Genomic DNA, 17,701 nt, shown 5'->3' with positions numbered 1-17,701 from the left:
CGTGCGTTGCTATCGTTCACATGCAAATGAAGGACGTGATGTAGTATGTACACAATAATAGAAATATGTCACTTATGTCATACATATGCCCAGTTTAGAAGCAAGCGTGGCGACAACGCTTATTTTGCTGTGCTACTTAGAGCGTCGATTGTCGGTCTAGAATGTAGTATATGAGTCTAACGCTTATAAGACATAAGCTCAGATTTCCAGCTCACTACAGCAGCAGTGTGTCCCGTCACAACGATCCATATTACCAATATTGTAACTCAATCGGCCATTTATGTGCTTTTAGGTCACCAGTACGGGTTCTAAGGTCCTCCTAGCTTCCGGGTAATCCAATCTCCAGAATTCGCAATGAAAAACATTCGCATGGAAGCATAGAGTTGTTTATAATCTAATATTAATTATTTACTTCCAATAAAAATAATGTTGAATTCGGAATTAATTCAATAAAACTTACATATAAACCAATAGTCCCTCAATTGAAAATTTAAAGCGTATTTTCTCTCAAATACTTTCATGTAATATATCCTTTGCCAAGAACTACTTCCTTTGTCAAGCACTACTTCCTTTCAAATGTCAGTAGTGTTGCCAAATCCGTTTAAAAGCTTAAGGGGCGTACACACCGCAAGTAAAAAAATCATTAATTGCTCGCTTGACATTGCGCCAAAATGAGTTTGTGGTAAATATAAATAAGCTGAAAAATATAAATAAATCAACCTAGATTAGCGAATAAGGTGTATGCATACATACACATACATACATTGCACTAAACCCTTGGCTTGCTGCCAATGTGTTATTGGAATAAACAGCTTTCAGATGCAATCTTTGTCAATTATGTGTGAGCACATATAATAAAGTGAAACTTTAGAAAACTTCATGGTTAGTATAGCATTAACAGTTTTTAACTACCTGACATGCCAGATTTTGGCAAGCGTTGTGAAATAAGGCATCTCCGCTTGTTATAAATACATACATTTTTCCGGTGTAATGTGTAGTTTTTTTACCACCCTACCCATACAAATTCACTGCATTTTCACCACCTCCATACAAATATATATATATATATATATGTAAATAAGTAAGTGCATTTCTTCCTTGCTGATTTTTTCATTGCCTGCATAAAATTTTAATACCAAAACTTTGTTGCTCTGTACGTTTATTCCTGCCATGCTTTCTTCTTTTTATAGGAGAAGCAACCTTTGCTGCCTTGTCACGTTTGTCTTTGTTGCTGTTGTTGATGACATTATGCCACGACAGAAATTTGTAGTCATCATGAAAGTGTCATCGACACGTTTCACGTATCGGCGATCATTCGTTTTGTATTTTATGCGCTTGAAGCGGGTGGCTTTTTTGTGATGAAGCCATTTTTTTTTTTAATTTCTCATTCTCATTGGAGCTTCTGAACGCATATCCAAAGATAGTTTGTTCATTTCGATCCTTTTTGAGTAGTTTTCTTTAGTTTTTGCTAAGTTTATTTGCAGTTTTTTCTTATTTGTTATCGCTTTTTGGTGTCACTCTATTCGTCTTAAACTTACTTAAAGAAAATTAAAGGCTTTTCAAGTTGATTTTACCGGCGAGAAACGTCATTGCTGTTTGATAGGTCACTCACGCGAAAGACACAACAAATAAATTGAAGAAGGCAGTTATTTTGCAGTTCTGTTCGAAGTAAAAATATGTATATTATTTTTTATATTATTTTCAATGTTTACCGAGCCCAAGGTTTTCTACAAGCGTTCTTTCCAGCTTCGAACTTATGTATGTATGTATATTTAGCTGGCGCAAGGACGAAGTCTCCTTTTCTGTTGCCAAGAGCTACTTTGTCTTGTCCTTGTTGCCCGCTGTTCTAACCTATTTCCCCTCTTTATTTAAGTTTCCGATCGCAGGGCCTTTAAGGTTCTTCTCAATTCAGACGGAGCTTAAGGTTGAGCTCAACGCCCTTTTTTCCGTGCTGCCAAAATCTAATTTAAAATCAGAGAAGGTGGATTTTTCAGATTTTAAGGACTTGTAGGAACTTGGGACCATAAACGATATTGAAAATTTTGGTTCCATTCTAATAAATAAGGCATACTTGCCGTCGATATGTCATATACTCCGCGTACTTTTTTTCTCAACTTGTCTGTGAAGAATGGCTATTACTTACACCGAAATGCAGATGAGAGTTTTTTTCAAGGATTTTTCACGATCTTAGGGTATTGAGTATTGTTTTCTACAACCAGATTTTCTTACCGTTTTTGCAGTAACCTGCAATTCTCCCGGTTTGGAAACATCATTTTGCTGCCTTGTCCTCTTCTAAAGTACATTTTCCTCTTCACTCGGTATCACGTCGCACGATAAAAATCCTTGAAAAGATGATAAGCTTTTCGCAGACTATGCTATCGTTCTTCCTGCTTTTATCTTGTGATTTTTTTCTTTTTATTACATTTATTTTTTCGTCACTTAATAGTCCCATACATATTGTCGCCGTGTATGGCAATGTCTGCTTGAGGAATTTACATTTATATATTACACTCGTACGCATAACTTATTTATTGTTTATGGAAATGATCAATGAATGATGAATAGCTTAGGAAATGCTGAATGTGACTGGCATTGTTAGCTGCAATCAAGGACAGAAGAAAATACTTATTCAAATTTTACACATCGATATGATTGTAGCGTGTTATTTAAGATTTATTATTGTTCTTAGTAACTACTTTTTAAATCGCTAGTCACTTTCAACACTCACTCACTAAATTGTTTTCTTCTATTTTCCAGGCACCCCACTCGCTTATGCGGCGAGTCAACCCGATGCCGACCAGAAAGGACCCGTTTTCCTCAACGAACCCATTAATCGCATTGACTTCTCCAACTCAACAGGTGCCGAAATCGAATGCAAAGCCAGCGGAAATCCTATGCCTGAAATTATATGGATTCGTAGCGATGGCACTGCTGTTGGTGATGTACCTGGACTGCGCCAGATCTCATCAGATGGCAAATTGGTCTTTCCACCATTCCGTGCCGAAGATTACCGACAAGAAGTGCACGCTCAAGTTTATGCTTGTTTGGCACGCAATCAATTTGGAACCATCATTTCACGCGATGTGCATGTGCGAGCAGGTGAGTTGTCGAAGTTCTAGAGAGAGAAAGACGCTGAATTTACCAGATGAAAGTTGGAGGACTTAGTAGGTGATAGCCAAAATAGCAAACTCTGTAAAGCAATGCGCTTTGGCGCTACTATTAAACAGTTGCTCGAGATGTTACAGAAGAAAATAAAAAACCCGTTTAGAGTGAAAATTGGTTGTTAAAATAACTACACATATAATATATATCTTCAAAGTTTGAGAAATGTAGTATATGAAACCCATACGGAATCTTACTCCGAATGAAAGTGGTAATAAAACTCCATTTCTGTTAATCAATATTCATAATTTTTCGTTCGAAAATTCATGAAAATATAATAAAAATTTATTCACTCAGTAATTATCGCTCTCGCAAGAGGATATTCAAGTTTTCTCAAAACTGATAAGGAGCTAACATAAGTTTTGATTTTCTACTATTGATTGTTACTTGAAAAAAATTATTTCGATTTTGCAACTGTAATTATGGAATAATATAACCACCTTTAACTTAATGTTCATCGAGTCCTCCAACTCTCGCTAGCTCACACATTCCCCAATAAAATTTATATATAGCTTCCAATGCTGCATACCAGTTCCATCGTTGGTTTAACGCAGCGTGGGTATTTTCACTCTTTACGCTGTGTGTTTCACTTGTTCAGCTGTACGGTTTCTTTCTCCTGACCACGTTGGTGTCGATTAAACGATAATTTTTGCAATGTAAGGCCATTTAATTTTCAAACAATTTAAACACTTCAGAAATTCTTCTTTAATTCGTACTGTCTTGACATTTCGTTTGTGGTTCTACATTAAAAAAAATCGTTAATTGCTTTCAATTGTATTTCCGGTTGTCATAATTATGAACCGTTCACACGCGCATCATTTACCCATAAACTTGCAAAGAAGCCTACAAACACGAACTTTACAAACGCATTCCTCTACGCGCCGGCATGAATATACTTACAATTACTCACTACTTATTTGCTTTTATTGGGCCTTTTATAGCGGCTGCATTTAATTGACAACGCCATAGTAATGCCTTGACACTTTATTATGTGCTTAGTGGCACAAACAGCAGCTATGCATTTGCTTAAAATTGACATAGTCATTGGAAAAGCGTGCGTGTGTAATCCCAGTGATGCTTCCACACATTACGCATTGTTGCAGCCTTTTACAGTTAACAATGCCACTTCCTCTTTTGTATTGATTGTGTAGTACTCGAGAGTGCATATGCATGCGTATGCTTTTACTCATCTATAAAGGGATTTATGGAAAATTATGAAATAAATACTCTTGCAAATTTGGTTGCATTTGCTGTTTTGCATAATAATTGACAGTTGCTTGTTGCGCAGTGATGCAAATGTGACACAAGCTTTTTTTTATAATCACAAAGGGATGGGCTTCTAAATGAATTCATACAAAATACTTTCCGGTTTGACTAGCAAACCTTTCCAGCTCTTTTCATGATTATATCCGCTTAGCCTAAAAAAATTTTCCTATCACTAAAATTCTTGAAATAACAACAATTGCCGTCATAAATCAACGCGGTAACTGAGCGAAACCGCTAACAAGAGCGCTGTCATAATATGCGGCTTTGTTGAAAGGCTTTATATGATTTTAATTAAAACCAAAGCTAATTATTTCTATTCTACTCAGTAACTTAAACGTCTATTTTTTACGCGCATGAAAAACGATTTTCACATTTTGTACACACCCAAATTTTTTATGCTCTGCTTTTTTACAATTCTAATTACCCTCAGGCAGATTAGTCTGCATGAAAAGCATAAAAGACCATTAAATTTCTTGCTAAAATTAGCATAAATAGGAAGCAGAACCCAAAAAAACGAGACGCGCCTCATGCTGAAAATTTCTTCTTGCCATTAATAAAAAAGAAATTAATTTCAATTTATCACATTTTTTCGGCGCTAAATAGCAGATAAACGCACCTTAAAGCGAGAGAAACCATTGAATGATACACAAACTGACAGTCCCTTCATAGGGTGTATTGCGTGCTTAAGGTGGGCTACTCAGCTGCTTGCGTCTAACAACCTGTAACAAAGGAACTTGCACAACTAGCTCTCCTATATTTGGCGCCCGTTATGCCACTTGCGTTTCGGTTTTCTTTAAACACTTTTCGCTCAATTACCTCGATATGTTGTACATATTTGCATGTCATACCAGCGCCGCGTCATAAGCTTAAGTATAATTTAAGCGTTAATAAATTTACTTAGACAATGTGTCACACAAGCCCTGAGCTGATACATTAAATGCTAACGCGCTGTGAAGCAGATGCGTTGTAATAATTTTGGCAACTGAAACGAATAATCGCCGCACGTCACGTCAACACGGCCTACTTTGTACATGCGGCCCAATTTAACATTGCTAATAGACATACATACATACAGCAAATGAACTAATGTACATACTTCTATACACAAATACTTATCTAATGAGCAGTGAGTGACAATGTTAAGTTAAGGTAACATTATTTAAATGCGCGGAAGTAAACTACATAAATGCTTGTAAATAAAATGTGAAAATTCCTTTACTAGCTGTGTCCACATGCTTGAGGTGTGGCACAAACTGTTGCTGCTGCCGCATCACCCCACCCGAACTGTCATCTAAATTGTGATTTTAATTTAATTACACGAAGGCAGGTAGTCGAAAGATGATGAGAAAAAAAGAATCCAGAGAAATGCGTACAAATGTTGTTTATTTTGTAAACGCTTGTTTTAACCAAGCCAACGCAAACAAACTGACAGTGGGGGTATTAAAAGTTCGCAGAAAAATGTAAACTGGCGAACCAGCGAAAGTAATTTAATTAAATGTGCTTGGGTAATCATTTTATTATATGTTAAAGTGCCATTACACTAGCACACTAGCAATGAGTTTAGATCACTGATGGGAACTGCCTTGCCCGCGGGCAAAGCTCCTTTAAGCTTTCTATACATTTTGTATAGGCGCGTGTAGAGCGAAAGCTCTCTGTACGCAACGTACAGTATCTAAGTTAGAATCTACTTTATTTAACCTGATGGTGTTTCTTAAAACTAACTGGCTCACAAAATCGTCTAAATAGGATGACAAAAACAATAGATGCTATGGAAATGGTCTTGGATTTACAGTTGGAATTTAATAATGTCACGTACACGTTGCCCTTGCTATTTTGTCATTTTGGTGGCCTCAGCTAGCTCTGAGATTGTATGGCCCTGGTCCTCAACCCTTGCCACTATGAGGCAGGTTGGAAGGTACGCATATCCTTGCCGTTGTTTTTTATTTTCCTAAATACCAAAATTCGAAGATCCAATAAACTGGAGTAAGCGACCTAAGGGCCTAGATTTTATCTAAATGTCTAGAGAAAAGTTGAGACCAAAATCTCATTATTGCGTCGATCCTCAGGTTTCAAGTAGCTTCTTACGCCGAAAAGCAAGGTCTATTAAAAAAATGCGAATTACGTCCCACAAACGAAATGTCAAATGCGTAACAAATTCTCAAAAATTGCCAGTTTGAGTATTCCTCTGCCGTTCGTGCCAAATCGTAAACTCACAAAAATAATTTTCCCCACCCCTCACATTCTAGTGGTCGCCCAATACTATGAAGCCGATGTCAACAAAGAACATGTAATTCGCGGCAATGCAGCGGTCATCAAGTGTCTCATACCTTCATTTGTAGCGGATTTCGTTGAAGTCGTCTCCTGGCACACTGATAGTGATGAAAATTATTTCCCTGGAACTGAATATGGTGCGAAAACGAAATAAATTGAACTACAAAAATCGGATATAGATTTACAAAATGGTGTAAAAGCATCCCTACCCCGCTCGTTATGAAACACAAAAATTACGGTTGTTGTCGTTAGCCTTAGATTCCACTAATCGCACGTCGGTAGTAAAATGCTCTTGAAGTATTTTTTTCATGAATGCGTGCTGCTGCTGGTTACAAAATTTTCAACAAATTGCATTTCCCGTCCATGGAATTATTCCTAATTTCTACTTTTTCATCACATCATTTTGCATTTCATTCTATTGTCTCTATTTAAACATAATTATTTGAGTCATTTCATTATTTATTGGACTTTACTTTCTATCGCATACACTTTCATATTACTATTTTCCGTGTTTGCATTTATTTCATCGTTTCATTTCCTTTGGCTATCAATACCTTTGCCGCATCATTGCAGTCGTTTCCCAACACTATGAAGAGGATATCCATAAAGCATTTGTCATACGCGGCAATTCGGCCATTTTGAAATGTGACATACCATCATTTGTGGCCGACTTTGTAAGCGTCATATCCTGGCATACCGATCAGGAAGAGAGTTTCTTTCCGGGCACTGAGTATGGTGTGTTCCCAATTGAAAATTCAACTACGTATTTAATTGTCTAATGTCCTAATAAATAAAAATTGTCTATTCTCACCATTAATAATTTTGTACAAATAGTATAGTACCAAAAAATTGACCAATAATCCTGTAATATACACAAAATGTCTAAACAAAAAAATACTGAAAGCAAAAAATCAAACGAACAATCTTACACTACTTATAAAAAACAATTTTTTATTGGCCTAACATTTACTCGATCTAAATTAATCAACACCGATAACGTAAACAGTTCGTAGAACAAACTTAAGAAAAACTACGTTGTACAACACTCACTGTAAATTTAAAGGTAACAAATTGACAAACTGCAGTTCACTTCAAAGCAATACTTTATAATTGTCTACTTGAAATGTGGAGTAACACAGCACACTGATATTCACCGCCACTAAAACTCACCAATCTGTATCATACCACATTTACACTATAAATCAGCTGTGGCTGTCTAAATCAGCTGTTTTGTTTTATCCTTAAGTCCAGCTGCTGTGAATTTTGTTTCAAGTACATATCATTTCTTTATCTTAAATTTGCTTACGACAACGGGAAGTTTCTTCTTTTAGATCTTTTTCCTCTTAGTTAAAAAAATATGTTTCGTATTTTGACGTTTGTGGTTTGTGATATTAACGAACTATAATTTTTTAAATTATTTTTCCCCCATCAACCTGCAGTTGTTGCTCAATATTACGATACCGATGTAAATAAAGCTTATGTTATTCGTGGCAATGCGGCTGTTCTAAAATGTGAAATACCATCATTTGTGGCGGATTTTGTCAGTGTTGTGTCATGGCATACCGATCAAAATGAGGACTTTTTACCGGGCACTGAATATGGTTGGTGCAAAAAAAAACATACTTTCAGTTGTTGAGGTTATGTTTGCTTGCTTAGCGTAAATTGTGCTGTCCAGTATAGTATAAAAAATACATATAAATACATATCTACAAACTGTTTTTTAAATCGAAAAGTATAAAGAAAATGCCGGACACAATTAAAAAATTAATATTTCGTTATGGTGTACTTTCCTTTCCTTTCCGATCAACCATTCATTCGGTATTTCTGTTATACTTTTGGTCACTGGTGCTCTAATTTTTGTTCCTAATCATTATTTTCAAAATTACTGTTCCAAGCTTTAGTTATATATATATTTTTTAATTTAAAATGCTTTTTTGTATAAATTTTATACAGCCTTTCCGTTGATAAATATCTACCAAAAAAATTTCAAAATCATATTACAAACTTATTTCATTTATTCATAGGAACGAGTCTGCCGTTAGATTTTGTTTCACACTACACTTGCACTTAATTAACTATGTTTTTAATCAGTCATTGACCTTTCCCATTTAAATAGTCTTTTACTGAACATTATACGCAATCTTTAAATCATTTTACTTCCACAATCTTCCTTAGAAAACTAAAGACGGTTATAATTCCACTCAATTCTCGTCTTTCTTGATTATTCTTTGTCTAGAACTGCCATTTATATAAATATTTAATACTTAATTGAAGCGGTAGCCACACGCGAGCATTAGTATTCGAAATTACCTAGAGATAGGCGAAGACAATGCCGCCCGAAAGGTGGTAAGAATTATTAGAATTCTTTTTGGGGTAGCGAGCGAATTGCGCGGTAAGCGATTACCGTGATTTTCATTTCAATTTGGCGTGGTACATGTGAAAAATTTAAAGATTTGATAGCAGCAGCGAGCGTAAACACGCCAAGCACTCATACGCCTCACTGCATTTTCCCACACTTTGGCGTTAAATTCATGTTTTGTTTTTCTTCTTCTTCCCCTTCGGCACTTTTGCTTCGCTTAAACATGGCGCAAAAGTGGCAACAACATTGCAGTAAATGTCGCGTCGGCTTGTTTTATGTAATTAAACATTGACTCCCATTGAGTTGTTGCAAATTCATTCATACATAATTTTGCCGTTACATGCAAGTTTGAGTTAAGTGCTTGCATTCATCGTTGCGCTTTTTTGCATCTTCTTCTTAATATAGTTGTACAACAATTCTACGAATCTGAAGTGAATAATGAATATGTAATACGTGGCAACGCTGCTGTGCTTAAGTGCTCCATTCCCTCTTTTGTTGCGGATTTCGTGCAGGTTATCTCATGGCAGGACGAAAGCGGCGAATTGTATGCAACGTTGGATGAGCAAAAGGGCACTGGTATTCAGAAAATTTTTGTGCAAAAAAATACAACTTTGGCGAATGGAATTAGTGGTTTAGTTTAGCTCTTGTTGATCGATCAAGCGGTTATTTGAATAGAAAAAGTTGCTTGTTTAAATAAAGAAGTTCTCGTAGTACCAGGGTTCGGAAATCACCGTTAAAAATCAGTATTTTTTATACTTTTAGATCATTGCAAAATCGTTATATTTTTATTTTTTTTTTGATAAAAAATACACGTAAGGTTTGAATTTTTATTTTTTCGGTTAAATTCAGGTCGTTACTTGGTGATTTTTATTTTTTTATATAAAAAATAAGTGCCATGCATCAAAATGAGTACTTTGCATACGTGACTCTCAAGGATGCAACTGACAGTTGAGTAGACTGTGTGTGTTTGCATATAGGGCGTCAGATTGGCAACCTATGCTTCGCTGGACCCAACGAACGTTGCCCAACTCTCAACTTTTGACGCAATTAGGTCCGGCACTGCTGACAGTTATATTACCTTGCGTTTATACAAAACAAGACAATTGAGAATATATATTATTTTTCACATAGTTTGAGTAAAGTAAGCGTCCAGACAATAAATTGTCTTCGAAAGTTGGAAGAGAGTGAAGAAGACAATGAAAGAAGTGTGAATATATAAGTAAGAAAGTGTGAATGTATTGCAAAATTGACTTGTGTATACCCCGAGACGCGGTCATAAAGAACAGCTGATTTTTGTTTACAAACACTTCTCCTTCATTGTGGCGCCGTTCTACGCTCTTTTACGTCAACTCAGTTTCATCCTTGAGCGTCACGTACGCAAAGTACTCTTTCTGATGAGGTTATTGGTGGAATATATACGATACAGCTCAGAGTGAAGTGAAAAGTCAAAAATTCACACCGAAATAAACGCGGTGTCAAAGTGTTTTTTTTTATCACTTCACGATAACGCAGAACGGGAATTGACCCCCAGTCCTTTTATTAGGCATTCCAATAATCGAATAGTTGATTATCAACAAGAGTCTAAACTTTTTTACTGCAATATATCCTCACTTCCCAATCCACATTCATATTTCAACTTCACTTCGAACTTTTTTTTAATTTTCTGCAATATTTTTTCCTTTCCGTGTACATTTTCTCTCACTTTACATGTTTTACTTTCTATACTCCATCTTGAAAATTTCGTTAATTTTCAGTCGTCAATCAATACTATGAAGCCGAAGTCGTTTCCGAGTAGGTTATTAAAGGCAATACAGCAGTTTTAAAATGCACCATACCCAGTTTTGTAGCTGATTTTGTCAAAGTAGAAGCTTGGTTGTCCAGTGAGGGTGCAGAATTTCTACCTACCGATAATTTTGGTATATATTTATTGTCAAGAAATAAATACGAAAATATCATAATAAAAAATGCATTCTTATTTTTTTTGTGGCTTGGTGCGGATTCTAATTAACATGTTCTATTTTCCTATGGTTCCAGTCTATATTATTACTTTTCTTGCTATTTTGCTCTATTTTCGCAAGTTTTCAAATAATTTCTCTACACACTCCTACACACTTTTAGTTGTCAATCAATATTATGGCGCCGATATTCTAATGGAATATGTGATCAAGGGTAACGCAGCGGTACTCAAGTGTTCCATACCATCGTTTGTGGCGGATTTTGTGCGCGTCGAATCGTGGATCGATGAAGAGGGCAACGTTTTACGACACAGCGATAATTATGGTTGGCATTAGCGATTACTTAAAAAATTGCTAGTAGCGCAATAATTGCTTACTAATTTAAAAATAGTTTTCCTGTGATCCCGCAGTTACTCCTTAAAAATATATATTGTTTTACTATCCCACTTCTGAATTGATTCGCTATTTACATTGGTTTCGCTCATCTCTTTTGTAGTCGTTAATCAGTTCTATGAGGCTGAAATTATGACTGAGTATGTTATAAAAGGCAACGCCGCCGTGCTCAAGTGCTCCATACCTTCGTTTGTTGCCGATTTTGTGCGCGTTGAATCGTGGATCGATGAAGATGGCAATGCGTTGACGTTCTCCGATAATTATGGTTCGATTTATTTGCTCATATGTTTAAGCGGGTTTTGGTAGTCAAGATTTCATTAATTATACAGTTTCCTCAAATTTCCTTCCTAGCTTTCCGTTTTTCCAGATTTCTTTTTAATTTGTTCTGTTGCGTTGTTTTTTTTTTAACTTTTCACTTTTGTTTCAACAGTTGTCTCTCAATTTTACATAACCGAAGCAGAGAATGAATATGTAATCAAAGGCAATGCGGCGGTGGTGAAATGTAAAATACCCTCATTCGTTGCCGATTTTGTGCAGATCGAAGCTTGGGTCGATGAGGAAGGTGTGGAATTGTGGCGTAGCAATTCCTCGCAAGCTTATGGTATTTGCTTGAATGTCAAACTTTTTCGCTTAGTTGCGTGTATAATGTTCTCAAGTTTTTTTTTTATGTAGCTTCCCAACAAATCCCACGCAACTCTCTTTCATTCCTATTTTATAAAATGTTCTGTTCTTTTACTTTTTCGTATGTTATTCATTTAACAAATTCTTTCACGCATTCGCTTATCACGCAGTTGTCATTCAAAGTTATGAATCTGAAGCCGATAATGAGTATGTCATCCGCGGAAATTCGGTGGTAATGAAATGTGAAATTCCATCTTATGTAGCAGATTTTGTCTTTGTTGATCTATGGCTGGACTCTGAGGGCAGAAATTACTATCCAGGCAGCGATAAAGAAATTGGTATAGCGCAAATGTTTTGGCAATACTTACGAACGTTTCGCATGTTCCGACGTGTTTATTATAGCAAACTATTTCACTTCCTATTCATTTCATTTAATATTTTATGTTCTTACACGCTATTGGATTTCGTTTTTATTTAGTGGTACATCAGTTTTATCAAACGCGCGTAATTGATGAATTTGTTTTGCGTGGTAACTCTGCAACACTCAAATGCTTAGTGCCCTCGTTTGTGGCCGATTTCATAAATGTAGAATCGTGGGTGGATGAGGAGGGCGTTGAATTTGTGCGTACAAAAGGCGATGAAGTGATGGGTAATTTTTCTGAATGAAAACTAAAATGTTTATAAATAAAAAGTAGTCAGTAAAGCCGTTTAAACGTCGCTAAATCTTTTGAGCCCGTGCAATAAAAAATACCAGTACTTTTTCCAAGATTCTCTTCTCCTTTGCCTTAAAATGTCCTATCATCTGTGCGCCATTGCATTTTGTTTTAAAATTCTTTCCTTACATACATATCTTGTTTACAATTTCATGACTCCTGAATCCATTTGCTGTTACATTTCGTTTACAGTTGTCAAACAATTTTTTGAATCACAAGTTTATGATGAATACGTTATTAAGGGAAATGCCGCTATCTTTAAATGTCAAACACCATCTTTTGTCGCCGATCATATAGATATTGTCGACTGGGTTGACACTGAAGGTGGCACTTACACAAAAAACAGCGCTGGTACAGTATAGAGAACACATTTCGCTTTTAACAACTTTAAATTTCTGTATTATTCCACTTAAGTAGTTCGAAGGGAATTTCCTAGCTGCCATCAAAAATTTCCCGAAAGCCAATATGTGACACATATTTTTAATTTAATTTTTTAATATTTATTATTTTTACTACTTTCTTTATACGCCTTTTATGCCAAACGCCCTTCATTGTCTCTTTTATTATACTCCTCTTTTTCTACAATTTATTGCTGCATATGATGGCTATCAATACACACACAGTCGTTCCACAATCCTATACGGTAAATGTCATGGACGAGGCTGTTTTGCGCGGCAATAGCGCCATACTCAAATGTCATATACCAAGTTTTGTAGCGGATTTCATATCGGTCGCCTCATGGGTGGAAGATGAAGAACGCGAAATATTCACTACAAACGATGGCATCGGACACTTTGATAGCGGTAAATGGCGCTGAGGTTTTTAGTATTCAATATTCAATAGTTAATGAAAATGCATAATTTATTTCTGTTAAAAAATCCGTTCATTATCCTGTTACCACCAAACACACATACTATTTATTGTCCCGCAAACTATGAGTCTGCCGTCGCTTTGATCCATCTTGAAAGGGTTTGTCTAGGATCACTAGGTATTTCGCGTTTTCTTTCTGCTTTTTTCTCTTGCTTTATCTATTTTTGCTTATTTCATCTTCAATTGTTTTATCGAATCACAACTCCTATTTATCTTATTTTCCGTTTAAACGCTAATTTTTTACTTTTTCGTTGCATTTATTTTGCTCCTTCCCATTTCCTCAATCCCCCCGTTGTCATCCATTTACGCCATGGGCCCATCCAGCCTGCCAGTACCCGAGGAAATCCCCCTTCATGTAGTAAAAATTTGTAGATTTTGTAATTATAATGTAAATATTTGTAACAAAAATGCTAATAACCAGAAGATAAACTATTACTTAAAATATAAACTGAAAACGTATAGCAAACTGTAAAAAAATATTCGTATGTATATACATGTTTGGCATTTAAAAACAATTATGTATAAAAACGTGAATGAATGCACTTTATTGGCATTTTTGTTGGTCGCTTCAAAGCATGCTGGCGACGTATATATACATGTATGTAAGCTTTGCAAAATAATCGCTTCATTTGCTTTGAACAAATTTATTTTAATCAAAAGTAGGAAAAAATTACTTAAATTCAACCTCCATCGTCTTCTGATTGATTGATTGAGCTCTTAACGTGTATGCGGTACTTTATGCGAGGGCAAACTCACCTATCGAAATTTTCGAGTTCCTGTCATCCCTATTATAAACATGGCGAAAAATGTAAAATCATTTTGGTTGTGTATTTTTATAATATAAGTACAATAAATAGTGAACAAAGGTAAAAATTAGTAAATAAAACACTTTGTAACGTAAACGCATTAAAGTTAAGAAAAGTGAATAACTGCAATTTGTGTGGTGGAGATTTGTGTTAAATTAAGTAAAAGTTGGGCGCCATTTTACAAGGAATCGTTAGATGCGTTTCCGGCAAGTAAAGCAAGGTTACGGATGTAGCTGGTGTTCCGCCTTATTAAAGAATTTCCTAATGCTAAAATGAAATATTCTTAAAATTACTTTACTGACTATTTACTTTCACCGCGGTTGGAAGATATACAATCGGAGAAATAAGGGCAAATGTTTAGTTATTTGTACAACGATTCTGCGGTGAGGGCGGAGAGGGAGGTGGGCGTGGCCTCCCAAACCTGCTCTAAACGAAAGGATGGACCGCGTTTTATGAAAAGTCACCCCTGTCCCCAACACCACCCAAACCTCTTGGGGAGCTGTTTGAAAATAGGGGAATTGGATTTTATGCAAAAGGATTATAATCCTCACTAAGAAGAATTCTTCTTTCTGTGTTGCCGAAGAATAGGGGCTGAACACCTTTTGCAGAGATATTTCGTAGATGTTTCTTGTTTGACAGCTTTGCTCGGAAACTTGCCAAAAAATTCCATATTTCAAACAGAAAATCGTTGCTCAAATAACTAAACCGTACCCCACATAAGTTTCAATACTAATGCCAATTATATCCGAGCGCTGGCGACATATTCCAGAATCTAGATAGTTTTCTAATGTGTTTTTTAAGTTTTTTTTTTTAGTTTTTTTACGTATTTTTTGACGCCTGGACATCAGACTACATCCTCAAATTCCTACGAAAGCTCATGAAAAAGATCTTTAAGTTACAAAAATTACAAATTTGTTCAAAGTACAAAAGTTTAGTGTATTCTAATTCAAGCTTGTCTGCTATATTATATATTTTAAATTTTTTGAAGAACTGTGTTGCATTTGAATTTGACTACATTAAAAAGGAAGCGCAAAAAAACTAAATAATAAAAAAAGTTCCCGGTGAAATTAATGTTTTTTTTTTGTGTAAAATCGACACAAGTAGCTACGGTGTCTACCTACATAAATATAATTCACAAAAATGCACACAGTTTTTCAATGGAATACTAACTCTAAATGCATGCTTAATAAAACAAGCTAGCCATAAATACGAGCAAGTTTTAAAAAATTATCTACATAAGTAATTTTAATAAAATACTGCAAATTGTTAGAAAAAAGCAATCTCACACTAGTTTGAATTCTTCAATGTAATACATCAAGGCAATTCATACAAGGTGATAGCGGCAGGACAAAAACAAAAAACTACACTAACAAATTCAACGCACGACGACAATCAGAACACAAAAAATGTACAGCAAACACATCATTTTAACAAACATCTCAATTCGCCTTGAAATCAGCTGCTGTAGTATTACCACTTTGTATGAATTCGACTTGTAATAAATCATTTTTAAAATTGGATGTAAAAGCTTTCTCGTTATTTAAAGTGTAGTTTTTTATGTGTTTGTGTAAAAATTCTGCAACGCCTTTGAATTGCATTCTAATGTTTTTTATTTATTTCATTCTCTCTCTAAACCTACACACGCTCACACATGCGCTATGTGTGCAAAATTAGATGGCAAATATTTGGTATTGCCCTCTGGTGAACTGCATATTCGCGAAGTTGGACCTGAGGATGGCTACAAGAGCTATCAGTGCCGCACCAAGCATCGTCTGACTGGTGAAACACGTTTGAGCGCAACCAAGGGACGCTTGGTGATTACAGGTAAGTTGTAAGATTTAAGTGTATTTGCATTAATGAATACAAATTTAGATTAAACATTTTTTTTAAATATATTGCACAGTTAAAATGTTATATACATATATGTACATATGTACATATTTATTCAAAATGCATGACCAAAAATGACGAAAAAATATATATTTAACAAAATAAGAAAAACAAAAAAAAAAACGAATTCAAAAATGGAGTGAATCTAAGCATGTATGTAAATTGATTTTAACTGTGAAATATTTTGCAAAAATTTAGCTCTCACTTTAATTATGTACATTCATATGTATTCTGCTGAAATATAGAAAGGCCCTAACTGACATTTAACAGTAGAGCAAAACTAAAACACACACATTTCTCTGCTTGGGGCTTTTTGAAATGTGTCATAAAATCGTTGAGTTTTAATTCGCGGTTCCAAAATTTTTAAAGAGAATGTGTTTGATTGAGTATAAGCTACTTATTTAGAAAACCAAAAAATCGTATTTCGAAAAAAATGCCTGTTAGGGGACCTCTCTACATTTCATCAACGATCTTTGTGTACTTACACACGTTCATTAATATACAGAATCATTTCAAAATTTAAGATTAGTGGGAAAACACAATCAAAGTGTGTTCAATTCATACATTTCGTATACTAAAAGACAGATGGAAAGACACGTATCTTCGCCATCTGTTACGCTGAACATTTTCTCCTTATCAAGCTTATAAATTGTATGATGAAATCTCTATATTATTAAACGTGTGATATGTATATATATATAAAAAGATATTAATACTTGCAATCGTGAACTTATAACTTCACTAAACTACATTATTTGCAAAATCAAAAATGTGCAATCAAAATATTCATGCTGAAACCAACAATTCACAACTTTAATTATGCTTTTATAATGGTTGAGAAAAAAATTCTGTTTATGAGAGCTAAATTTTTACATAAAACAACCAAAAAAGCATTTTACCATTAAAATACATAGTATTTCGAAACGTTGAACCAAAATTTGAAATTCTGTTAAAAAAATTTAACAGACAGTTTAAAAAGCGTTTCGAAAATTTCGAGATTTTGGAAAAGAATTTTACCATTAAAATACTATGTGTATTTCGATGCGTTGAAAACACAAAATTTGAAATTCTGTTTCGAGATTTTGGATACTTTTTCCACTTGAGTGAGCTATAACTTTAATTAAAATGCGTAAATATGTTCATCCATATATAAAAACTTAGTTGACGACAGAAAACATTTGATTTATTTTCTAATTATTTTGGTAAAATGTTTTTTTTTAGAAAAAAAATGTATCTGCGAACATTCGATAAAACTTAAAATTTTTACTTTTGTGCTTATAAAAGTAAAAAATAAAGGAAATATGGCGCAAACTACATATTGCGTTTAAATAAATTATTAAATACGAGCACATATAACATATGTATGTGTGTATATTTTTGGTGCAAGAAATTACC

General features: G+C 34.9%; 1 protein-coding gene across 50 annotated transcripts in view; it reads left to right on the top strand.

The window, feature by feature from the left end:
* The window catches only part of LOC118744535 (Down syndrome cell adhesion molecule-like protein Dscam2), a 170,518-nt gene that overhangs the window by 66,614 nt on the left and 86,203 nt on the right, over positions 1 to 17,701 (top strand). For 27 of the 50 annotated variants that reach the window (XM_036477630.1, XM_036477638.1, XM_036477603.1 and 24 more), the window contains exons 3-5: positions 2,758 to 3,099; positions 13,364 to 13,543; positions 16,091 to 16,240. In XM_036477630.1, coding sequence (XP_036333523.1) covers positions 2,758 to 3,099; positions 13,364 to 13,543; positions 16,091 to 16,240 — 672 coding nt within the window. Of the gene's footprint in view, positions 1 to 2,757; positions 3,100 to 6,674; positions 6,837 to 7,272; positions 7,435 to 8,138; positions 8,301 to 9,463; positions 9,635 to 11,176; positions 11,339 to 11,509; positions 11,672 to 11,836; positions 12,008 to 12,505; positions 12,677 to 13,363; positions 13,544 to 16,090; positions 16,241 to 17,701 lie in introns of all 50 variants that reach the window. The other 23 variants (XM_036477642.1, XM_036477626.1, XM_036477648.1 and 20 more) reach the window with 8 other exon arrangements.

Source organism: Rhagoletis pomonella, unplaced genomic scaffold, assembly GCF_013731165.1.
Source record: "Rhagoletis pomonella isolate Grant_MI unplaced genomic scaffold, Rhpom_1.0 Rhpom_scaffold_00008, whole genome shotgun sequence".
In the NCBI taxonomy this organism is placed as follows: Eukaryota; Metazoa; Arthropoda; class Insecta; order Diptera; family Tephritidae; genus Rhagoletis; species Rhagoletis pomonella.
This window is presented reverse-complemented; position numbering and strand designations above follow the sequence as displayed.